This window comes from Eulemur rufifrons, chromosome 19, assembly GCF_041146395.1.
Source record: "Eulemur rufifrons isolate Redbay chromosome 19, OSU_ERuf_1, whole genome shotgun sequence".
Classification (NCBI taxonomy): Eukaryota; Metazoa; Chordata; class Mammalia; order Primates; family Lemuridae; genus Eulemur; species Eulemur rufifrons.
The window spans coordinates 95012522-95038952 of NC_091001.1; the positions used below are offsets into that span (position 1 = coordinate 95012522).

Here is a 26431-nt window from a genome sequence, read left to right on the forward strand (position 1 = left end):
GATGTGCGCTCGGCCCCGCCTAGCCCTCTTCTGAACGTCTACTTCCGCCTAGCGGCTTCCGAGGGGGCTGCGGCCGGAGGGAATCACGTGACGGGCCACCCTCCGATTCCTCTGAGACCCGCCCCCCGCCTCCCCCGTGGCAGTGTGGGACCTGGGAGCCGCGGGTGGGCTCTGGAGAGAAGGGGCGGAGTTTGGAGCCTTTCCCCGGCCTTGAAACCCCTGCCTCCTGTTCCAGCTCTTTGCACCACACCTTGTGTCCCTCCACCATCCGTTCTGCACCCACCCGGCCAGTGGTCTTTCTAGATGCACATGGAGATCAGTTATTGCCCCTTTATTGATCGTAGAGAAATTACAGACCCACTCTTGCCCCACCCCTCCACCCCAGGTAGAGAGATGTAGAAGCCGTTTCATTGCTGAGGGCACAGTAATTGGAGGCAGTGGCTGGTCAGGGAGTATCCAGGAAAGGGCAGCTAGGTGAAGACTTGAGGGAGACAATAACGGGGGCCCATCTCTCCTCATCTGCTAGCTTCAGGCCTCCAAACTTGCCCTGCTTTTGGATTTTTTTGTGTGGTCCGTAGAAGACATGTTTGAGTAGTAACTCTTGAAATCTTGAGATAAAATATGCCGGGGCCTCTCCCTAGGGGAACTGTGCTTGAGTCTCTCCTTAGGGGGACTGCGTCGGCTCCTTTCAGAGGGACTGTGAAGGGTTCTCTTAGTGGGACTGTCATGGGTTCTCTCAGAGTGACTGCGTCGGCTCCTCTCAGAGGGACTGCGATGGCTCCTCTCAGAATGACTGCGTCGGCTCCTCTCAGAGGAACTGCGATGGCTCCTCTCAGTGGGACTAAGTGGCCTCCTCTCGGAATAAATGTGTCGGCTCCTCTCAGAGGGGCTGCGTCGGCTCCCCTCCAAGGGTCTTTGACTTCTCTCAGAGGATCTGTGACGTCTCTTTTCAGAGAGACTGTGATGACTCCCCTCAGAGCGACTGTGGAAGCTCCTCTCCAAGGGTCTGTCATGTCTCCTCCCAGAGGGACTGCGAGGGCTCCTCTCAGAGAGACTGGGAAGGGTTCTCCCAGAGGGACTGCGAGGGGTTCTCCCAGAGGGACTGCGAGGGCTCCTCTCAAAGAGACTGGGAGGGGTTCTCCCAGAGGGACTGCGAGAGCTCCTCTCAGAGAGACTGGGAAGGGTTCTCACAGAGGGACTGCGAGAGGTTCTCACAGAGGGACTGCGAGGCCTCCTCTCAGAGAGACTGGGAGGGGTTCTCCCAGAGGGACTGCGAGGGCTCCTCTCAGAGAGACTAAGAAGGGTTCTCACAGAGGGACTGCGAGAGGTTCTCCCAGAGGGACTGCGAGGGGTTCTCCCAGAGGGACTGCGAGGGGTTCTCCCAGAGGGACTGCGAGGGCTCCTCTCAGAGAGACTGGGAAGGGTTCTCACAGAGGGACTGCGAGAGGTTCTCACAGCGGGACTGCCAGGGGTTCTCCCAGAGGGGCTGCGAGGGGTTCTCTCAGAGGAACTGCGAAGACTCCTCTCAGAGAGACTGTGAATGGTTCTCTGAGAGGGGCTGCGAAGCTTTCTCCCAGAGGGACTCCGAGGACTCCTCTCAGAGAGACTGTGAATGGTTCTCTGAGAGGGGCTGCGAGGCTTTCTCTCAGAGGGACTTCGAGGACTCCTCTCAAAGAGAGTATGAATGGTTCTCTCAGAGGGGCTGAGATGGTTTCTCCCAGAGGGACTGCGAGGATTCCTCTCAGAGGGACTGTGAAGGGTTCTCTCAGAGGGATTACGTGGGGTTCTTTCCCAATGCAAGCTGTGGTGGTTTTGCCCCTTGTGTGTGAGTTTTTCTTTATGATGACTGTACCTGGTTCTCTTCATAGGGGAACTGGGTAGGATTCTCCCTCGGGTCTGAACTCTGGTTCCTGGTTTGGACAAGTTCTTAGACTTCTTGCTGGAGATTTCATTTGTGTAAAAGTTTTCCTTTGCTCTGTGGCTACTATCCTTTTGAACTATGCCCAAAGGCTGCCCAACTGAGCTAGTTTGAGAACCTGTGGGATTGGGCAGTTGGAGAGGTCTGGGTTGGGAAGAGCTCTCTCTTTTTTGCTGTTGAGCTGATCTACATTGGTCTATTCCTCCCCACAATATGTCCTCATGCTTAGTGGTTGAGCCTGTTGGCCTTAGCTTGGCAACTGGCATCCTGTCTCTTTTGATATCTCCTGGTGAGCAATAGTCCGTGGCTTTTTGTTTTGGATGGTAGTTTTTGCTTGACAAATTGTCTGGCCTTCCCCTGTCCTCAGGCTTCTGCCCAACAAAAGCTATAACTCTGTGTGCCGTTTGGAATGCCTGCTTTAGGCCCTGAAAAAGCAGTTGCATGAGCTTGGGTTGCGAGGATTTCTTAGGTGGTCTTTTTAAAGAGGCAGTACTTGTCTGAGATGCTCCAACACTCTTCCTTGTTAAAGGAGATGGCAATTCCTGACAGGAACTCTCTATTGTGGTTCTACTGTTTTTGTAGAATTTTGTGTTTTGTTTTCTAAGTCCCTTGGTGATTCTCTTCATTGGATATTTTGAATCAGAGGTCTTTTTGGTTCTCACTTTAGCCCATTTTTCATTCTGATTGCTTTCAGAGTCACTATCTGGTAGAGTGTGAACTTGAGTGAATTCATAGTGCCCAGGCTCTCTAATGTCTGTCTTTTCTACTAAGTCAGAGCTGGCATATTGCCTTCGCCTGATATGAACTTGGACAGGAGCAGGAGACCGGGAAGACCCAGACTGAAAATCTTTTGTGGAAGTAGGACTCTTGAAAGCTTGAGTATAGGTTTTAGCTTTCCTTTGTGATAGTGATACAGGGCTCCTTGGTATAATGGGTCTGTCTCTTCCATGATACTTTGTGATTTGGGGTCTTTTCCCAGTTCGTAACCTAAAGCCAAGATGCAACCGAATCTCGCCATGGCCTTCGGGAGTGCTTACAAGGTGGAGCTGTGGATAGATAAGAAGATAAGGCCCAAAAGTGGCCTGTAATTTGTGACAGCAATTAAATCCTGAACATCGGCCACATTGTAGGCAGATAGGGTATTTTAGGACCAGACCTGAAGCTAGAGGTGGAGGCACATTGGGGGGCATTTGACTCTTTAAGAGTTTTGCTGCTAGTTTTAGCTGCAGATCTTGTAGCAACTGGAACTGTTCTGAGAAGTCAGTCTTCGCCTGAGAAAGATAACTTGGCTTGAGGGAGCATTGGGACTCAAAAATCCTTGTCTGTGAATCACTCTGTGAGTTCTCATACTCTTCCACTAGAACAGGATCTTCCCTACTGTAAAGTATCCTGAGGGAAGACTCTGACTTTACTGGGGCAGGAAGCTGGCCCCCTGCACATGAGATAGGCATGTGCTGAATGACTTTCTGAGATACATCACTGAGCATGGAGTTTGCTTTCCTTATTCTCACTTTAGTCCCAGAGTATTGCTGTATTATGGAAGATGTGGAGCCACGTGTCCACATCCTTAAGGCCATTCTTTTCTCATGACCATGCCATAAAGTATGTCTTTGAATGTAGTTTTTGATCACTGAAGACTGAGAAATAGTATATGGGCCTTTCTGTAGCAGGCTCTGGGAAAATTTCATCAGTTCAGCTGGAACCCCAAATAAATGCTGAATAGATTGACAGGTATCTGCAGTAGTTCTTTCTGTTAAAGAAGTTTGAGAACAAAGCTTCCTTTCCATAGTGGTCCCCAAGACATTCCCCAGCATTAGCATAGTGGAGAGATATTTTCTAGGTAATCGCTGCCTCCAGGCACGACTCTCCCAGACATTCTGTTGTCTGCCCAGGAAAGACCTGATAAGGCCTCTTCGAGTCCCTGAGTCTGCCTGGGATGTCCTAGGTGGTGATCTCCAGCTTTGTGGTGGATGACTCTGGAGTGAGTTCTCTAGCTCCTCCATCTGCTTCCTCTTAGTCTTCTCCTTAGATATGACATCCACTCCTGGGATCTCAGGATGTGGGATTTTCACAGTATTAGCTATCTTATCAGAGGGTTGATTATGAAGGCCCAAGGGAAGAATTGAAGACTGTATCATAATAGGGTCTTTGGGCTGAAAAATATCTGTCCCAAGGTTTTTTCTATCCAAAACTCTTGATACTTCTGGCATGCCAGAATTCCAAAGGCCCCCTGATTCAGATGTTGTTTTGACAGAGCTTGAAATGAATGGGGTTGAAGAGCTGTGTGGGAACCTAGAGAAGTTAGTCCCTGCGTGTAACTCTTCTGATATTAACTCCTCAGATTCCCTATTCTGACACACTTGTCCTAGATTCAAATCCTCAGATTTCATGACTTTGGAAAGCTCTGTTTTTATCGCTATAGATTTCCCAGCCTGAAGCCCTTGTTTATGAGTCAATACTGTAGGTTCCTCAAATGAAGATGTTTGCTGTGAGGTTAATTCTTCAAATTTAACTTGAATGTTTGGCCTGGGAGTTAATTCTACAGGTTCCACTAGTTCTTGAAGATGTGGCCTTGGAAGTAAATCCAAACAATCCATTACTTCAATTCTTGATCCTAAGGCTACTCCTAGCGGTTCTACAACCTGAGGGATTGGTCCCGGTGCTAATTCCTCAGATTTTACGATTTGAAAGGATGGCCCTGGGATTAACATAGTCTTTACAATTTGAAACCCTTTCAACTCCATTGTTTCCAAAATCTGGTGTGTTGGCTCTGTGATTAATTTCTTAGATTTTACATTTTGCAACCATAGCCTTGAGGTAAACTCTGAAGGTCTCACATCTTGCAGTTGTGGAGACAGTTCAACATATTCTACCATTTGAGGGGTTGGTCCTGGTGTCGTCACAGACTTCACAACTTTAAGTGGTGACCCAGGGGTCATTTTCACAGATTCAACAACTTTTGGGGGATCTACTGGGGGTACCCCTACTGAATGAGCAACTTGAAGCTGTGTCCTTGCAGATTCTGTGACTTGATCTAGTGGCTTTGGACTAATCCTCCTAAATTCTATAATTTGACCCAGTGGTCCTGGTGCCATCTCTGAATATTTCATACTTTGATTCTTTGACTGTATTGGCCCCATTGATACCTCCTTTTGCTGCCATGTCTTAGAGGTAGGCTCTACTGATTCTGCATGTCCCACAACATGACTTGTTTGCTTTGGGGATAACTCTAAAGAGTCCTCCATTTGCTCAGAGGCTGAACTTACAGATTCTGGGACTTGGTGTCTTAACCCTAGTGTTATCCCTGAAGATCTCACATGATGTTGTGGTTTTGGGGTCAATTCCATAGGTTTCTCCATTTGTAGCCCCATCTTAGAAGTCAACTCCACAGATTTAGGAACTTGATGTCCTAGCCCTGGTGTCATCCCTGAAGTAGAATCTGGGATATGATATAATGACTGTGGAATCAATACTACAGATTCTTCCCTTTGCAGTCTTTTCTCAGAGATCACTTCCATAGATTCTAAATCTTGAGGATAGGGCCTTGGAGATCTCTCTGCAAATACAGTAGCTTCACTTATTGCCTTTGGTGTTATTCCAAGGAATTCCTTCCCTTGCAGCCTTGCCTCAGAGGTCAGCTCCAGAGCTTCTGTAATGTGGTGCTTGAGCTCCAGGGTAATCCCTTCAGATTCCACAATTTTTTGCAGTGGCCTTGTATATAACTGCCCCAAATCCTTAACTTGAGGCCATGACTGAGAGACAAATTCCAGGGTTTCTGGGGTTTGGTAGCTTTTCTCTGGAGTTAATTCTAAGGATTTTGAACCTTGATCCCTTAGCACTGGAATCAGATCAACAAATTTTGGGACTTGAAGATCTAGCTTCAGAGGCAACCCTAAAGATTCCATAACTTTACAAATGCAGCCAGGGGTTGTCCCTAGTAGCTTTGGGGTCAACCCCACAGATTTCTCTACAGTTTCTGGGCCTTTATGTGCCAACCCTTGTGCCATTTCTATAGATTCTGTGGCTTGATAAATTGGTACTGAAATCAAATTCACAGATTCAGGGACTTGATGTCTTGGCTTTGGGAACATCTCAGAGTATTTTACAAATGGATGCCCTGATCTAGGGATTATTTCAGAGGATTCCATGATTTGATAACTTGTTCTTGGATTTTGCTCCCCAAATTTCACTCTTTGAAACAATGACCCTGGTGCTAACTCCACAGATTTTATAGTTTGCTGCAGAGACACTGAAGACAATTTCACATGTTTTATACTTTGCAACTTTGGCTCTGAAGTAAACCCCAAAGATTTCACACCTTGTTGCTGTGATTCTGGAGACAAATTTGAAAATTTGACACTAGTCAACATTGGTCCAGGTAGGAACTTCCTAGCTGGCTCTGATGCCAACACTGTTGATTTCACACCTTCCCATCCAAAAGTCAATTCTTGGCAATTCATGCCTTGCTGTTGGGACTCTCGTGTTAGTGCCACAGGCTTTATATCTTGAAAACATGATTTGGGTGGAAAGACCACAGATTCAACACATTGTGACCCAAGGCAGGATGTCAGCCCTAAAGAATTCATGCTTTGAAGTTGTGGCCATGGGTTCAACTTCACAGATTTCACATCTTGAGAACATGGCTCTGATACAAACACCACAGATCCCTCAGAATTCATATATTGAGGAGGTGGTTCTGGATTTAACTCCACAGATTTCACTTTTTGAAAACATGGCTCCAATGTAAATGCTTCACATTTTAAGTCCCACTGCTCAGAGCCTGAAATCAATTTCACAGAATTTGTACCACAAAGCAATGGCGGTCTGTTCACCTCCACAGACTTTACATCTTTAAATTGTGGCTCTGGTAAAAATGCTACAGATTTTACACCATTTAACTGAGGACCCAAAGCAAACACAGGTTGTATAACTTGCTGCTGTGACCCAAGGTGGTTCTCCCAAAATTGGAGTCCTTGAAACTGTGTCCTTGGGGTTAACTCAGAAGATGGCACACCTTGCAAGTGTGGTCCAGGGTTGAACAGAATAGATTTTGTACCTTGAGATTCTGACCCAGGATTCAGTTCAGATGGTTTCATGCCTAGTATCTGTGGCCCTGAATTAAACTTTATAGAATTTTTCCATTGAGGTTTTGACTCTGAATTTAACTCAGAAGAATTTATACTTTGCATCTGTGGGCCAGAGTTGAACTCCATTGGCATTATGCCTTGAAACTTTGTTCCTGGAGTCAATTCACATTTTACATCTTGGGAATGTTGCACAGATTTGATATCCTGAAGTTCTGGCCTTGGATGCAACTCAGAAGATCTCATACCTTGAAATTTTGTCCCTGAAGTCAATTCAAAAGATTTTACACCTTGCAAATGTGGCCCAGGGTTGTATCCAATAGAATTTACACACTGAAGTTGCGGCCCTGGAATGGGTGCAGAAGAATTTACACTTTGCAAATGTGGCCCAGAGTTGTACCCAGTAGAATTTGCACACTGAAGTTGTGGCCCTGGAATGGGTGCAGAAGAATTTACACCTTGTGAATGCAGCCCAGGGTTGCACCCAGTAGAATTTGCACACTGAAGCTGTGGCCCCGGAATGGATGCAGAATTCATACTTTGCAAATGTGGCCCAGGGTTGCACCCAGTAGAATTTACACATTGAACTTGTGGCCCTGGAATGGATGCAGAAGAATTCACACTTTGTGAATGTGGCCTAGGGTGGCACCCAAGAGAATTTACACAGTGAAGTTGTGGCCCTGGAACAGATGCAGAATCCACACCTTGTAAATGCAGCCCAGGGTTGCACCCAGTAGAATTTACACACTGAAGGTGTGGCCCTGGAATGGATGCAGAACAATTCACACCTTGTGAATGTCGCTCAGAGTTGCACCTGAGAGAATTTACACACTGAAGTTGTGGCCCAGGAATGGGTGCAGAAGAATTCATGCCTTGCAAATGTGATCCAAGGCAGAACACTTTAGAATTTATATCTTGAAGCTCTGGCCCAGGATTCAACTCAGAAGGTTTTATACCTTGTAACTGTGGCCCCCTGTTTAATGTTGTAAAACTTTTACACTGAATCTGTGGCCCTGGATTCAGTTCAGAGGATTTCCCACTGTGCAATTTAGGCTCATGCTTGAATTCTAGTGATTGCTCATCTGGAAGCTTTGTCTCTGTGCACAATTGAGAAGATTTTATTTCTTGCAACTGTGGCCCAGCGTAGAACTCTAAAGATTGCGTATCTTGAAACCTTGTTTCCAGGCATAACTCAGATTTCACATCGTGCAACTGTTGCTCAGAATTGAATTCCATAGATTTTGCATCTTCTTGCAGCTTTGTCCCTGTGCATAATTTTGAAGATTTTCTATGTTGCAAATGTGGCCCAGGACTGAACATCAAAAATTGTACACTTTGAAGCTCTGGCCATGGATTAAATTTATGAGATTTCTCATCTTGCTGCTGCTTTCCAGCATTGATCTCAGAAGGTACCACACTGTGAATCTTTGATTCCAAGGCCAACTCAGAGAGTTTTGCAACCTGCAATTCTGGGTCAGGGTTGATGTCTGTAGAGTTCATTGTTTGTAGCTTTATCAACTCAGATTTCACACCTTGCAACTTTGCCCCAGGGTTGAATTCCATAGATTTCACATCTTGAAGGCTTATTGCTGGTGTCAACATAGATAATTTCCTATCTTGTAACTGTGGGGATGAGTTGAAACCCAAAGATGTTCTATCCTGTACCTTTGTTCCTAGAGTAGATTCAAAAGATTTCGCATCTTGCCACATTGGCCCAGGTATAAACTCCACAGATTTCATTTTTTGAAGCTTTGTCCTTGGGATCACTTCAGAAGATTTCATATCCTGCAAGTGTGATCCATACTTGAACTCCATAGATTTTACGTCCTGAAGCTTTGTTCCCAAGATCAATTTAGAATATGTCACATCTTGCAACTGTGGACCTGAGTTGAACTCTACAGATTCCCCATCTTGAAGCTTTGTCTCTTGTCTTAACTCAGATGATGTTACACCTTCTAACTTTGGACAGTGGTTGAACTCTACAGATTTTACATCTTGAAGTTTTGTTCCTAGAATCAACTCAGAAGATTTTTCACTTTGTATCTCTGGTCCAGAATCGAAGTCTGTTAATTTCACACCTTGAAGCTTTGTGCCTGAGATCACCTCAGATGATTTACCTTGAAAGTATGGTCCGGAACTGAACTTCTTGGATTTTACATCTTGAAGTTTTATACCCATGAGCAAATCAGAAGATTTTATATCTTGTAACTGTGGGCCTGAGTCCTGCTCTACAGATTTCACACCTGGAAACTTCCTCCCAAGAGTCAAATCACACTTTTCACCTTGTAACTTTGGACTAGGTTTAAATTTCACTTCTTGAAGATTCGTCCTCGGTATGGACTCAGAAGATTTCACACCTAGCAACTGTGACCAAGATTTGAAGCCTGTAGATTTCACATCTCGAATCTTGGTCCTCTTGGTCAAGTCAGTAAATGGTATCTCTTTCAATTGTGAGCTGGGGTTTAACGCAATAAATTTCATATCTTGGGACTCTGTCTTAGGTATCAACTTAGAAGATCTGACATTTTGCCTCTGTGGCCCAGAGTTGAACTCAGATTTCATACCTTCAAGCTCTGTCTGAGGAGCCAACGCAGATGATTTCATACTTTTCAAGTGCAGTAGGAAGTTCAACTCTACAGTTTTATCACTTTGTAATTGTTGCCTTTGGCTTAATACCCCAGATTTTACCCCTGAAATCTGTGGCTCTTGTGTAAATACTAGAGAATTCACACTTTGAAGCTTTGTTCCTGGGGATAACTCTAAGGGTTTCACTTTTTGCGACTCTGGTCCTGGGGTCATCTCAGAAGATTTTACACCTTGTAAATGAAGCCCAGATTTGAATGCCACAGATTTTATATCACAGAGCTTTGTCCTTGAAATTGGGTCACATGATTTCATACTTCTCAACTGTAGCCCAGGTTTCAAATCAATAGGTTTGAACCCTTGAAGCTGATGCTCCCGGAGTGATGCCAAAGGTTGTACACCTTGGAGCCTTGACCTTGGAGTCAACTCAAATGATTTCACATCTTTTAATTGTATTATAGAGGATTTCGATTCTACAGTTGTCACACCTCGAGATTGTGAACCAAGATTTAGCACAGATTTCATACCTTGGCACTCTGATTTCGGCACCCACTGAACAGATTTCATACTTCCAAGCTGTGGCTCTTGGTTTAACTCCACAGTTTTCATGCCTTGAAGCTGTGGCTCTAAGGTTGACACCAGTATTTTCCCTCTTTGCAGCTGTGCTCCTGGGGACAACTCAGATGTTTTCACACACTGCAACTGTGGCCCACGGTTAAACTCCGTAGATTTTGCACCTCGAAGTTTTGGCCCTAGAGTCAATTCAAATGACTTCGCACCTCCAAACTGCACTGAAGGTTTCAACTCTGCAGGTTTGAAGCCTCGAGAGTGTGACCCAAGATTTAACCCTATAGATTTCACACCTTGGAACCCAGGTCCCGGTATCCACTGAAGAGATTTCCTACTTCCAAGCTGTGACTCTTGGTTTAACTCCACGGTTTTTACACCTTGAAGCTGTGGCTCTGAGGTTGACACCAGTATTTTCCCTCTTTGCAACTGTGGTCCTGGGGACAATTCAGGCATTTTCACACACTGCAACTGTGGCCCACGGTTAAACTCCATAGATTTTACACCTTGAAGTTTTGGCCCTAGAGTCAGTTCAAATGACTTCACACCTCCAAACTGTGTTGAAGTTTTCAATTCTGCAGGTTTGAAGCTTTGAGACTGTGACCCAAGATTTAACCCTATAGATTTCATACCTTGGAACTCAGATCTTGGCATCCACTGCACAGATTTTGTACTTCCAAGCTGTGGCTCTTGGTTTAACTCCATAGTTTTCACACCTTGAAGCTGTGGCTCTAAGGTTGACACCAGTATTTTCCCTCTTTGCAGCTGTGCTCCTGGGGACAACTCAGATGTTTTCACACACTGCAACTGTGGCCCACGGTTAAACTCCGTAGATTTTGCACCTCGAAGTTTTGGCCCTAGAGTCAATTCAAATGACTTCACACCTCCAAACTGCACTGAAGGTTTCAACTCTGCAGGTTTGAAGCCTCGAGAGTGTGACCCAAGATTTAATCCTACAGATTTCACACCTTGGAACCCAGGTCCCGGTATCCACTGAAGAGATTTCCTACTTCCAAGCTGTGACTCTTGGTTTAACTCCACGGTTTTCGTACGTTGACACTGTGGCTTTGAGGCTGATCCCAAGGATTTCACTTGGTGCAACTGTGGTCCTGGGGTCAACTTAGGAGATTCCATACTTTGCAACTGTGATTTACATTCAAACTCTTTAGCTTTTACATCTTGCATATTTGGTTCTGGAGTCAATTCAAATGATTTCATACCTTTCAACTGTAGCTCAGAGTTGAGGTCTATAGATTTTACATCTTCAGATTTCGACTCTGGAATTAACTCCAAAGACATTACATCTTCTGGCTCAGACCCTCTCTTCAATTGCCATAAATTCACACATTGCTGCTCTAGTGTGTTTTCAGATATCTGACCATCCTGTTCAGGCCCAGGAGATAAATCCACAGGTGTCCTCCCTTGAAACTGTTGCTTTGGGGCTAAATCCACAGATACTGCACCTTCAAACTCTTGTCTTCTGGGTCCATTCACAGATTTTAGTACTGACCTCTTTAGCCTTGGGATCATCTTCACAGATTTTACACATTGCAGCTGTGGATCTGGAGTCTCTTCTACAGATTTTAAATTTTGAAGCTTTAAATATGGGATAATCTCCACAAATTTCATATCTTGCATTTGTGGCTCTGAAGTTGTTTTCCCAGGTTTCACATCTTGTAGATTAGGTCCTTGAAGCACTTCCATAGATTTAACACCTTGAAGCAGTGGACCTGGTGCAAAAGCCATAGACTTCACACCTTGCATCTTTAGCCCAAGTTTTAATTCCACAGCTTTCAGATCGTGCAGCCGTGTACCTGGTATGAACTGCCCAGTTTTTAAATCTTGAATTCTTAAACCTGGAGTCAGCTCCATAGATTTTGCACTTTTAAGCTTGGAATCAGGGGTAAATTCCACAGATTTGACATCTTCTATCTGTGAACCCAAGGTTTTCTGCACAGATTTCCCACTTTCCAGCTGTGGACTTGGGGTTATCGCCACATATTTCGTACCTTCCAGACATGATCCTAGAGTTAAGGCCACAGATTTCATATCTTCCAACTGTGATCCTGAGGTCAGCAACTCAGATTTTAAACTTTGAGGCTTTGAGTCTGGAGTTAGCTCCCCAAGTTTCACACCTTCTGCCTGTGGTTCTGGGATTAATCCCAGAGATTTGACATCTCCCAATTCTAGCTTTGGTGTTAACTGCATAGACTTCATACCTCCCAAATGTGACACTGGAGTTAACTCCACAGCTTTCATATCTTCTAGCTGTGGCTCTTGGATCAGCATCTCAGATTTTAAACCTTGACGCTTTAAGCCTGGGGTCCACTCCACCAGATTTACATCTTGCAACTGTGATCCTTGGATCAATTCAGATTTCACACTTTGCAACTGTGGTTTTCTGGTCAACTCAGAATGGTTTACACTTGGCAATTGTGGCCCAGGAGTCAACTCCATAGATTCTGCATCTGGTATCTGTGGCTCTGAGACTAATTTACAAGAAATTTCAACTTCTAACATTGGCACCTGGTTCCCTGCTACATATTTTACATCTTGAAACAGTGGCTCTGGTACTAATAACTCAGGCTTAACCCCTTTCCCCTCTGGCTCTGGGGCTATCTCCGTAGATGTTACTGCTTGTATCTTTGGCCTTGGGATCAACTCAGAATATTTTACATATTGTAGCTGAGGCCCTGAATTTAACTCTGAAGATTTCATACCTTGAGGTTGAGTTCCTGGTGTCAAATCAAAAATTTTGATATCTTGTAGCCATGGCTGTAGGTTAAGCCCTACCTGATTCATACCTTGAAGCTCTGGAAATATATTTTCTAATTTGGAATCTTGCAGCCCTAACTCTGGAGCCACCTCCACAGACTTCACACCATGAAACATTGATCCTGGGGTTGGCTCCCCAAATTTGACACCTTGAAGCTTTGGCTTTGAAGTCAATTCAGAAAAGTTACCACCTTGCTGCCATAGCCCTGGGTTCACTTCCTCAGATTTCATGTCTTGAAATTGTAGTTCTGAGGTCAAATTCATAGATTTCTTGCTGTGAAACTGTGATCTTTCAGTGGATAGAACAGATTTCATAACTTCTACACATGGCCCTTGACTTAACTGCAAAGATGACTCTGGCACAAACTCTAGAGAATTTATATCTTCAAGCTGAACTCCTGGAATCAACTGCACATGTTTGAAATCTTGAAGCTTTGGCTCTGGGATCAAATCAGAAATTTTGACATCTTGCAAGCCTGGTCTTGGGTTTAGTTCCACAAGTTTCACACTTTGAGGTTGTGGTTCTGGAGTCAACTGTACAGATTTGACACTTGGATGCTTTGGCTCTGGAGTAAAATGTGACAATTTGATTTCCTGCATTGGGGAATCTGAGGTTAATTCATCAGATTTCACACCACAATGTGGGGGTCCTGAGATTAAATCTACAGGTTTTTCTCCTTGAAGAAGTGGCCCTAGAGATAATTTTGAAAATTTGACACTTTGCAACTGTGGCCCTGGGGTCAAGTCCATAATACGTGGTTTTGGTCCTGTAATTAACTTTTTAGATCCTACCATTAATGGGGATGCCTCACCGGTTAACTCTATAGATTTCAAATGTTGCAGTAGTGGCTCTGATTTCTCATGTTGTATCTCTGGTCCTAGAGTCAACTCCAAAGATCCTGTTTCTGAATATGATAGTGGCACTGGGGTCAACATCTCTGATTTCACCCTTTGCATCTCTGATCCTTGTTTAAAATCCAGAGATTCTTTTATTGTATGTTGTGACACTGGAGTTTCCCCCATTGCTTTTACAAGATGGTGTATTGTCTCAGGAGTGCCTTGGAAAGACTTTGAGCTCATCTCCATAGATTCTGAAGTTTGGCTCAATGGCCCTGGAATAATTCCTAAAGATGACTGCTTCAACGCAATAGATTCTTCCACTTGGTGACAAGTGTCAGAGGTCAACTTTGCTTCTGTTCCTTGATATCCTGGCCCTGAGATCATCCCTAAAAATTCTGAGGACTGATGCCATGGGGTCAATCTTTCAGGCTCTGTGGCTTGATGATCTGGTTTACAGTTCATCTCTGCAGAATTTATTACTTGAAGTTGTGTCTGTTTGATCAACTCCCCATATTTTTTCATACTTTGCACCTGTGTCTCAGGAATTAACCTCCTACATGCTACCATTTGAGGAGTTTTTACATCTTCAAGCAACAGTACTGGGGCTATCTTCTTAGATCTGGTATCTTGTGACCATGGCCTTGGGGCCAACTCCATAGACATTGTATCTTCCATTAGTGGTCTTGAGGTCAAATCCACAGTGTTTAAATCTTGAAACTCTGGTTGTAGGGCCAAACGAACAGATTCCATATCTTGCAACTGTGAACCTGGGGTTAAACACCCATGTTCTATAACACATGGCTGTGCTGGTGGAATTATCCCCATGAAATCCATGGCTTGTAATAGTGCTACTGGAGTTACTTTTATGATATCCATAACTTGATGCAATGGTGCTGAGATCATTTCTAATGATTTTTTGTTTTGATGTTTTGGCCCTGGAGTAATCTTCACCTGTTCTATGACTTTATGCTGCAGTCCCGGGGTAGTTTCCACAGTTCGCATGACTGCATGTTGTGGCCTTTGACTCATCTTTTCTGGTCTTATGGCTTCATGGTCCAACAATGTGTTCATCTTCACTGACTCCATGACTTGATATTGTGATGTTGGGGTCATTCTCATTGATTCTATATGTGGATGTGATTTGTTATTCATTCCCATAGAATCTATGACTTGAAGAAGTGCTACAGGAGTTACCTTCACATTATCTGTGACTTGATTCAGTAGTCCTGAGGCCATCCTCTTTGGTTCCATAACTTGGTGCTGAGGCCTTGGGGTGACCTCCACTGATTCAATGACTTGATTTGGTGATTTTGGCATTACCCTCCCTGTTTCCATGGCATCCACTGGTTCCACAACTTGATTTGGTGGCTGTGGGAACAAACCCACAGATTCTATCACTTTTGAATGTGATTCTGGGATCATCCCCATTGAATCCATGACCTGAAGTAATGCCAATGGAGTTACCTTTATACTATCTGTGACTTGATATGGTAACGTTGGAGTCAACTCCACATTAGTTGTTTGTGTCTTTTGCTGTTGTATCCTTTTTTCTGGAAGACCTATGACCCTCGGCTCTATACCAAGCTCTAGCACATGTTTTGGGTCTTTCTTCAGTAAAGTGGTTTTCTCTTGAATTATGTTAACTCCTAAACTTCTGGGAGCTGGAGTGTCCATTGATGTAACTAAAGGCTTGGATCCAAGGATTTGGGGGCCATCCACAGGTTGTAACTGCTTATCTGAGGTAAGTGACTGTGAAAATTCTGTTTCTGTCCTATTTAATCCAGATTCCACCCCAATGTTCACATGGAGCTGAAATGATGGAAGGTCTGGGGATTTATCGTTGATATTTTGTTCAGTGCTTTGATAAATGGGCATAGATAACTGACTTTGGGGTTTCTCTGGTTCAGGAACTCCTCCTTGTACTTCGATTAAATAATTCAGCATTGCCCATGATTCCCTCACAGGCAGAGGCACCTTTTGTTTCCGCAAAGTACAAACCTTCCAAGACATATGTCCTTCTAGCTCCCCTCTAGCCAAAGGAGAGAGCTGGATTGGAGCCGACCTTGGGAGTCGTGGTCTTTCCTTGGAAACAGAATTTGGCCCATGATTTGATATCAAATGCCTCTTGCTCCTTCTCTCACCTTTTGTTTTCTCTTGTTTGTAGATATTTAGGGGTCCAAAAATAGAGTTGCTAAAAGAGCTTTGAGGTTGAAAGGGTGAATGATCTATCAAATTCTGGAAAAGTTTTGATTTTTCAGGCTCTGACAGCTGAAAAGGAGGCAGGGAGGTGCCTTGGTTCCTGAACACAGATCGTTGCTTTTTGGGGGAAACAGGTAAACTATGGCTTCGGAATTGCCAGGTTGTTCCTTCAGAAAAGACAGGAAGGTGAGACAGGCTGGAATTATTACATGATGATCCAGAGGAGATGGTATGGTTAATAGAATGTTTTTCCTTCTTACAGTCACAACAGGGTAGAATAGCCTTCTGAGCCACAAGAACAGAGGAGGTAGAGGAAGAAATTATATCCTGTGATTCAGGCAAACCCATTGCCAGAAGACTCGATCTAAGAAATAAAGAGAAAAGGTTCCATTTTCTTTGAAGTAGGAAAAGGAAAGAGAGTGGCCATTTCAAATACAAAATATTTTTGGCCTGAGAGAGAGTTGGGGAAAACAGTTGCTTTCCCCAACATCAATTACTTATGGAAAAAATTCTTCCACCAGGACAAAGGGAGGCAACAGCTCTCACTTCACTCAGAAATGATCCTCAGACAAGTTGAACCCAGAACTTACCCCACTGACAAAACTAACTCTTCTCCCACTTTCTCTCCCTCCCTCTCTCCTTTAACCCCTTCTTTCCTCCCTCCTAAAAGCTCTACCACCTTCAATCTCCCACCCAGAAACTATATTCCCTGACCTTGCACTTTCCAGGTGTCGGAAGATCTGTTGAAGGCTCCTGTCCATTGACCAGAGTATATACTCCTGGGTCCAGCCCACAGGGAGTCCTGAAACACTGGATGCAAGAGAGTATGTCAGTGTAATTGAAGTGATATTAAAGTACCAGTAAGGAAACCAGTAAGAAGAGAGATTTAACTTAGAAAGAAGAAAACGGTCATGGTGAGGGAAGTAAAACAACCATATAGTTTACTTCTAACTTTTACAGAATTTTATCAGTGGGATAGGCAGAAGAAAGAAAGAGTTGGCTGAAGACAGGCTTTACTCACCCAATGCAACCCATCCTGAGGTTATCTTCCCACTGTGGAGCTGGATGTAGGGGTAAGAATCCATTAGCATCATGACTATTGGCATCATTTAGTCCAACCCCCTCATTTTGCAAATAAGGAAACAAAGATGAAGATTTGCCCAAGATCATAAAGCTAACTAGTGGTAGAGCTCAGACTTAAGCTAGGTCTCAAGTTTTTTCAAAAAGCTATACTATGCTGCCTTCATCATGCAGTAGATGTAAGCTACACATACGTTGGGAAGAGCAGGAATAATCCATGGTAATAAGCAGTTGGAGTAGGGAAAACAGAGGTCATGATATTTATCTTTTCCTCCAAAGGAGTTTATCTAGAATCTACGGTGGGGAAATAAGGATATGGAAACTTCTCTCATCAAACTTTTGGTAGTTACCCTTTGTTCCTGCTCCAATTTCACCAAGTTTCTTTCCCAATACTTTGGCCTTTGCACAAAAGGAGATGTGGAAAGGAACCATGGAAAGAATTATGGAGCTGTGTACATCTCTTTGGAAGTGGAAGTGCTAGAAAGAATAGGCATACTTTTTCTTCTTCCATTTATATCCTCTTTTTCAACATCCCTCCACCTGCTACTTAAGGATAAAGTCTTAGAGCAGACCCACAACTGATGTGAAGAGTAAAGGATAGGGTCTTTCTGACCTGTGTCCTTCTGGATCTTTTTCAATTTATGCTGCTTCGAAGCCTAGAGAAGTACACAAAGAAAAAAGAAAATCAGATTATGTTCTAGGTTAAAGTCTTTATTGATGGCACATCTCATCTTATAGAAATCAGATATTGGCCGGGCGCGGTGGCTCACGCCTGTAATCCTAGCTCTCTGGGAGGCCGAGGTGGGCGGATCGTTTGAGCTCAGGAGTTCGAGACCAGCCTGAGCAAGAGCGAGACCCCATCTCTACTAAAAATAGAAAGAAATTATATGGACAGCTAAAAATATATACAGAAAAAAATTAGCCGGGCATGGTGGTGCATGCCTGTAGTCCCAGCTACTCGGGAGGCTGAGACAGGAGGATCGCTTGAGCCCAGGAGTTTGAGGTTGCTGTGAGCTAGGCTGACGCCACGGCACTCACTCTAGCCTGGGCAACAGAGTGAGATTCTGTCTAAAAAAAAAAAAAAAAAGAAATCAGATATTAATACATCTTATGGATCAGATATTGATACAGTTGGCATCCATAACCACATCATTAATTATCACCTCATTCATTTATTCATGAATCATTTATTGAGTACATACTAAGTTCTAGGTATTGTGTAGGGTGCTGGGACTACAAAGATAAACATGATCCCTGTATTCTAGGAACTTACACTAGTAGGGAAAACAGCTCTCTAAACATAAAGTGCCATGAAGTAAATGCTGTAACAGATACATAAATTTTAGGGAATATAGAGGGCTGCCTCTATATGTAATATATTAACTTCATAGGAGAGAAGGAAAGAATTACTCAAGAAGTTGCATATTTTGCACTGGAGTTTGAAGAATCAGTAGAAGATTTTTAGGTGAAGAAAGAGTATTCCAGGCAAGTAGGAACATCACTGAGATCACCACATCATGATTGTCAGGTGCACTTTTGCTAAGTAGTGGGAGATGCTAGGCAGAAAAGGTAGCTGGAATCCTAACTCTGTTGCCCGAGCTAGAGTGCTGTGGCATCAGCCTAGCTCACAGCAACCTCAAACTCTTAGGCTCAAGCGATCCTACTGCCTCAGCCTCCCAAGTAGCTGGGACTACAGGCATGCGCCACCATGCCTGGCTAATTTTTTTTCTATATATATTTTTAGTTGTCTAGTTAATTTCTTTCTATTTTTTAGTAGAGTTCTTATCTTTTAGATGTATCTACTAAACTATTTACAAATGAAATTATATTATCTGAGATTTGCTTCAAAATAATGTGGTAAGAGAGTCGTAGCTGGGTGATGGATCCATGACAATACCTTATACACTTCTGTGTGCTTTCAATTTGTTTGAAAATTTTCTTTAAAAAAATGGGGGAAGGCCGGGCACAGTGGCTTACGCCTGTAATCCTAGCACTCTGGGAGGCCGAGGCGGGAGGATTGCTTGAGCTCAGGAGTTCGAGATCAGCCTGAGCAAGAGCGAGACTCCATCTCTACTAAAAATAGGAAGAAATTAGCCAAACAACTAAAAATAGAAAAAATTAGCCGGACATGGTGGCACATGCCTGTAGTCCCAGCTATCCGGGAGGCTGAGGCAAGAGGATCGCTTGATCCCAGGAGTTTGCGGTTGCTGTGAGCTAGGCTGACGCCACAGCACTCTAGCCCAGGCAAGAAAGTGAGACTCTGTCTCAAAAAAAAAAAAAAATGGGGAAAAAGGCCAGGCTTGGTGGCTCATGCCTGTAACCCTACTACTTTTGGGGGGCCAAAGCAGAAGGATCACTTAAGCCCAGGAGTTTGAGGCTGCAGTGAACTATGATAATGCTACTGCACTATAGCCTGGGCAATAGTGAGACTGTCTATAAAAAAAATTTAATATAGCTTCACCCACTATATTGAAAACTAAATATTATTCATATTTTTAGGATGTCAATTATCTCCAATCTGAACTATAAATCCAATACAATCCCAACCAAAACCCTGTATGTTTTTTGTGTGACAATTAACAGGATGATTAAAAAATTGATATGAAAATGCCAATGACCTAGAATAATTAAGACAATTTTGAAGAAGACCAAAGTTGGAAGACTTACCCTACCAAATTTCAGGACACTACAAAGCTACATTATTTAAGACAGTGAGGTATTGGTGCAAGGATAGACAAATAGACCAATGTAACAAAACAGAGAGCTCTGAAATAGACCCACATATACACATTTACCTGATTTATGACAGGGTCACCAATGAAATTCAATCAGAAAAGGATGATCTTTTCAATAAATGGTGCTGGAGGAAAGGACAGGGATTAGGGTGCAGTGGTAAGGAAAGATTGTACAAGTGGAGGATCAGATTTAAAATTTTGACACTTTGTTCATCATGTATTTTTTGCATTAATTTTGATTTTTAATAATATTGAGTTAAATATCTTGATTAGTAAGTTTTTTGTGCCCCTTAAACTTTGTGCCTGAAATGAGTGTCTCACTCATCTGACCCTAATCCCTGCCCTACTGGAGGAATTAGATATCTATATGAGGGGCATGGGGGACTATAACCCCTACTTTACACTATACACAAAAGTAATTTGAGGTAGGTCATAGATCTAAATGTGAAAAGAAAACCATAAGGTTTCTTGAAGAAATATAGAACAGTATCTTTATGGCATGAGGACAAAGATTTCTTATACTTGTGGGGGGAAAAAAAGCACTAATCATAAAAGCAAAAACTGATAAACTGGAATTCATTAAAATTAAGAACTTCTGTTCATTAAAACACCATTGCAAGTGAAAAGGTAAGCCACAAAGTGAGAGAATTTATTTTAAGTACCTATCTCTGGTGAACAACTCATGTCCGTAATATTTAAAGAATTCCTATAAATCAGTAAGTAAAAGATTGACAGCCCAGTCCTTAAAAATGCTCTAAATATTTGAACAGGCAGTTGACAAAGAGAATTTCCAAAAAACATGAGAAGTTGTACCATATCATTAGTCGTCAGGGAAATGTACATTAAAACCACAATGCCAGAGTGACTAAAATGACAAAGACAGACAATGCCAAGTGTTGGCAAGAATGCAGAGCAGGCCGGGCGCGGTGGCTCACGCCTGTAATCCTAGCACTCTGGGACGCCGAGGCGGGTGGATCGCTGGAGGTCAGGAGTTCAAGACCAGCCTGAGCAAGAGCGAGACCCCATCTCTACTAAAAATAGAAAGGAATTATATGGACAACTAAAATATATATATACAAAAAATTAGCTGGGCATGGTGGTGCATGCCTGTAGTCCCAGCTACTCGGGAGGCTGAGGCAGTAGGATCACTTAAGTCCAGGAGTTTGAGGTTGCTGTGAGCTAGGCTGACGCCATGGCACTCACTCTAGCCTGGGCAACAGAGTGAGACTCTGTCTCAAAAAAAAAAAAAAAAAAAGAATGCAGAGCAACTAGAGCTCTCATCCTCTATTCATGGGAGTATGAATTGGTATAATCACTTTAGAAAACTGGCATCATCTACTAAAATTAGACATACATACCATATGGCCAACTAATTCCTCTTCTATTAGAAATAAAGATTCCACCAACAATGTGTCACTTGCAATTAACATCCTGAAACCTTCCTTATCTTGTCTTATAGGTATAACCTTTTTAAAAATTATTTTTATTTTTTTCTTTTCTCTTTTTTTTTCTTTTCTGAATAAAGGAGGAAAGGAAGGTATAATTTTTTTTAATTATAAAAAATAAACAATTGATTTTTGAAATGTAATGTGCAAGAATTCCAGACATTGGGTCATGAAAGCATTTTTTCGTCTATTTTTTTTATGCCACAGTAGGTAGTTAAATTTCATTCTACATTTCAATATACATTGGGTCCCCAAACTAACAAACATGAGATAATGTCACTTTAAAATTTGTTATGGCCCAAGCATGGTGGCTCACACCTGTAATCCTAGCACTCTGGGAGGCCAAGGCTGGAGGATTGCTTGAGCTCAGGAGTTTAGACCAGCCTGAGACATGGGTCTATAAATTTAACCAAACTCATCATAGTTGTTTTTTTTTTTTTTTTTTTTTTTTTTTTTGAGATAGTCTTACTCTATTGCCCAGGCTAGAGTGCCATGGCATCAGCCTAGCTCACAGCAACCTCAAACTCCTGGGCTCAAGCGATCCTCCTCCCTCAGCCTCCTGAGTAGCTGAGACTATAGGTGCATGCCACCAATACTCATCATATTGTGCACTTAAGATCTGTACATTTTATTGTATATAGTTATACCTCACTAAAAATGTATTTGTTGACAAAAAAAAGGTTTTTCTTACATAAACATGCCGTAAGAAATTTTATTAATTGTTTTATGTAGCAGAGTGACCTACTGAGTAATTTACACCATACTGTGTTTTTATTGCTGCATCCTTCTGAGAAAGAAACTATTAATAGATTCACGTTTCCCTTCCCCAAACAAGGTAGCTGGGGCTTTGTTCTCAGGGTCTTGGTTCTTCTAATACACAGCAGGGAATTAGTTTTTCAGGGCTGCAGAAAATTGGCAGGAGCCTAAAAGACAATCCTAATATAAGTCTAGATCTGTGGAGGATTTAAAGCTGCAGTGTGCCAGAGCTTTAGTGTTTAGTGCTTCAGGAGTTGAAAGGGGAGGGAAGCTGGCTCCCTGGAACTGGGAAACAACACGGAAACTGAGCCTGATGAATTTAGCCCTCCTAGTGTTGAGAGTTCAGGTGCAGCAGTTTGAGGGAGTTAGCAGAGGTCTCTGTGACTAAGGTTGGCACGAAAGTGTTGAACCACAGTTTTTACCTTCAGATGGCAAAGTAAAGCCACAGCTATCCCCTAAAGCCTAACCCTCTGCTATTCTGGATAAACTGCACAAAGTCTGGAATTCTTAAACAACACAAAGGTTAGGGAGGAAAAACTGATATTGGACTTTTACCAACCTAGGTTATGGGTGGCGTAAGCCAGATTATATTTGATGCAGACAAAGAAATATATTTGCCACTTCTCATACCCAAGTGTGAAAATTTTCATACCAATTATAAAGTCAATTAAATATCATGTATCCCTTGTTTACATAAGAAAAGTAGACATTTGTCTTTTCTCTTAAAGATTATATTAAAATAAACTTTGTAATTTTAAAAAACATACTATTTTAAAATATTATTTATCTGAAATAACTTACATGTTACAAAAACTGGACAAAATGATTTTTTAAATTCCTATGGAGGTTGACAGATTATGACAGTGAGAAAAGTTTGAGAGCCAAAAATGTTGGGGAAATGCTGCTGCAGTCAGTAGGGTACTGGGAGATTTTGTTTGGTTACTGTTAGCAGAGTGACACAATTAGCTTTGGGGGTTTTGTGTGTGTTGTCTTTTTGTTTTGTAGAGGCACTGTCTATGTTCCAGGCTGGAAAAAGTTTGTAGACCGGTTAGGAGACTATAAACAGTTCAAGAGATGAAGTTCTAGTTTAGACAATAACATTGGCTCTAGATTGCTGAAGTTGAGAGATGCTCCTGAGAAAAAAATTGGAAAGACTTTGTGGCCCAATATATCAATAGTATATCTATCTTCAAGACCTGGAGTCTAGGCTGGCACTGTCCAATAGATTTTTTTGTGTTGATGGAAATATTCTATATTTGTCCTGCCTTTAGCCACAGATGAGCACTTGAAATGTAGCTAGTGCGAGAGAACTGAATTTTAAATTTTATTTAATTTTAATTAGTTTATATTTAAATGGCCACATGTGGTTAGTGGATACCAGATTGGATATCACAGGTCTAGGCCATTAATTAACTGCTTGATGAATATCTCCACATAAAATTTACAAGCACTTCCAATGCAATATTCATTTTCTGCCTCCCGGCACACTCACTGCTTTTCCTAATGTTCCCTATGTTGTTTAAAACACCATGATCTTGTCAGTCATTCAGGGTTAAAACTGAGAAGTCATTTATTCATTTCACAGACATATACGGAGCACTTACTCTATGCCAGGCAGTTTACTAGGCACTGGGGATAGAAAGATGAATGTAGTCCTCAGAGGAAATGATGGTAACATTTATAATTAACTCTTTGCATCAGGAAAAATAGACTCAGTCCCTTCCCCTTCCTTTGTAAGGTAGGGCTGCATCACCTCCCACATCCCAACTTTCACCCCAGTACACCCCTTTCACATCCCAGAGAGCAGAGATCTTTGTCTCTTCTATTTACTGCTGTATCCATAGTGCACAGAGAAGTGCATATGGAGGTGATGGTAGGTGATAAACATTTGGGGAATGAATCCATGTTCTCTTTTCCATCTTACAGCTCTGATTCTTTTATTTCCTCCCTCCTTCCCACCAAGCCATTAACATAGTTTAGCTAGGCCAGAGAATTACCATAGAAATTTACTAGAGTTGTTTAAAGCCTCGCTCAAAGTCTGGTCCTCCATTGAACGGCAGCAGCATTACCCAGGAGCTTGTTAGAAATGCAAAATCTCAGCCCCTATCCCAGACTTACTAAATCAGAATCTGCTTTTTAACAAGATCTTCAGGTCATTCATGTGCACATTAAAGTTTGAGAAGCACTGCTTTAAAGCACAAATCTAAGCACATTTTCACCTGGCTTTAAAATCTTTGTCTTTGCATTGCGCATAGAATCACATTTATACAAAGCATTCAGCCTGGTATTCAAAATTTTCTACAATGTGACCTCTGTCAACTTTCCAACATCTTCTCTCACTGAGTTCCCTGCACTTCTACACTCCATCTAGATTGGTGTCCTCACCTCCCCTCAGACACATCCAGTACTCTTCTCCTTCCCATGCTCTTTCCCAATCTATTCTCTCTTTTTAGAAAGTCTTCCACCACTCTCTTCCATCCAACCCATCCACGTTCAAGATCCTGCCCTTCCTCTGAAGCACAACTCAAACCTGAGCTCTCACACAAGGCATCTGATAGATCTCCCTAGTTCAAAATACTCTCTCTACCTCCCATGTCATTTTTTTTTTTTTTTTTTTTTTTTTTTTTTTTTTTTTGAGACAGAGTCTCACTCTGTTGCCCTGGCTAGAGTGAGTGCCGTGGCATCAGCCTAGCTCACAGCAACCTCAAACTCCCAGGCTCAAGCGATCCTCCTGCCTCAGCCTCCCGAGTAGCTGGGACTACAGGCATGTGTCACCACACCCAGCTAATTTTTTCTATATATTTTTAATTGTCCAGCTAATTTCTTTCTAATTTTAGTAGAGATGGGATCTCACTCTTGCTCAGGCTGGTCTCAAACTCCTGAGCTCAAACGATCCACCCGCCTCAGCCTCCTGGAGTGCTAGGATTACAGGCGTGAGCCACCGCTCCTGGCCTACCTCCCATGTCTTTAGCAACATTTGTACTTCTATGAACTCATCACATTCTCTTTCCTTGAAGTTAGGTATATATCTAACTCCCCAACTTCACTGCGAGCCCTTGGAGAGTGGGGATAGTGTTTCATTCTTCCTCAATGTCTAGTACTCTGCTCAAGGTTTGTTGAAATAAATTGAAGGAAAAAGCATTTAAAGTGACCTATAGGAAGACACCCATAGGCACTGTCTCAACACTCCTTCCGCCTCCCCGCTCCACCAATCCTATTCCTCCCATGGCCCAAAGGGTAGGAGTTTCTGTGGCCTCAGGGACAAGGGGCAGTGAGCTTCAAGGGAGGGTTGCATCACGTACCTCTGAGTCTCTCTTGGCTGCCACTTGCTTCCAGCCCCATATTCCAGAAAACAACACCCAAAACCCCCAAACAAGGGAACCAAATAGTAGTAGAAGGCTGACATGCGATGGCGATGGGATGGCCAGCCCCCAAGTTGGTGCCATCCCTCAAACCCATGCCTCTCTCTCAGCCAAAGAGTTTTCTGCCTCAAGGCTGTGACTCCGTATGACATCACAATGGGCATTCCAAGGTAAACCAGACAGGATCCAGCCAATGTGCATGCTGCTTAAGTCTCTTCTCTGCTGCCCCTAGCTGCTCATGGGCTCTGCGCTGACAGCCAAAGCTCAGGGAAGAGCTCCTTTATGTCTCTGCTAGGACTGGGCTGGACAGCTTGTCATTAAGTAGGGAGTATGGAGACAAGGTTTCCAAGGGGCAGGCTTCCTAAGTGGCCTGTTCTGCCCTACAAGCATTTTCTCTGGAGCCTCACTCCCTAGAGGTCCAAGTACGCTGTCATATGTTCCAAACCACAAATTAGAATACAAGGTCAAGCAAATTCAGGAACACAAGGATATTTTAAGTAGGTATTCTCAGAGAATTTGAGAGATATGGTTTCCGAAGTCCAAGGCTTGACACATTTCCTAGCTGCTGGTGCATCAAGACAGAGATGAGATGTCACAGAGGGAGATTAAATGATCTTAGAGGATCACTCTACCCCAGAATCTATAGTCTCATTTCTCATGTCTAGAATATTTATTCTGTCATTACATCCAGAGTTGACTGCATTCTCTAGGGTTGATTCACAGTGAACAAAAAATTTATAAAGAATCAATTATTGCTATTACAAAGATTAATGAAACTGGGCAGGGCATTATTTTTTCTTACAGGAAAGTTAATCTGGAAATGCAATTCAATGAATTATTGAATAGCAGGCCCTGTCTTAGAAGACAGACACAGTCTCACACCTCATAGAATTTTCAGTGTATAGAGGCAGCCTAAATAATGTTCTAGAAAAGCCCATCAAGAAGGAAGTGGTGAAAGAAATATGGTATACCCATATTATGAAATACTCTGTCATCACTATAAAGATTATAAAGAATGAGACATGTTATATAAACTGTACATATTGTGTGACAGTTACTAGTTATATGCCAGCCTGGAGCCCTAAGA

At 42.8% G+C, this 26431-nt stretch overlaps 1 protein-coding gene across 1 annotated transcript; it reads right to left on the bottom strand.

The window, feature by feature from the left end:
* Window positions 1-528: 528 nt before the first annotated feature.
* Window positions 529-25428, bottom strand: SPATA31H1 (SPATA31 subfamily H member 1). The gene is made up of 6 exons (XM_069493884.1): window positions 25285-25428; window positions 17623-17702; window positions 16681-16776; window positions 8153-16330; window positions 7062-7993; window positions 529-6593 (listed from the first exon to the last, which is right to left on the bottom strand). The coding sequence occupies exons 1-6, from the start codon at window positions 25426-25428 to the stop codon at window positions 529-531; spliced, it is 15495 nt and encodes a 5164-aa protein (XP_069349985.1).
* Window positions 25429-26431: the final 1003 nt, after the last annotated feature.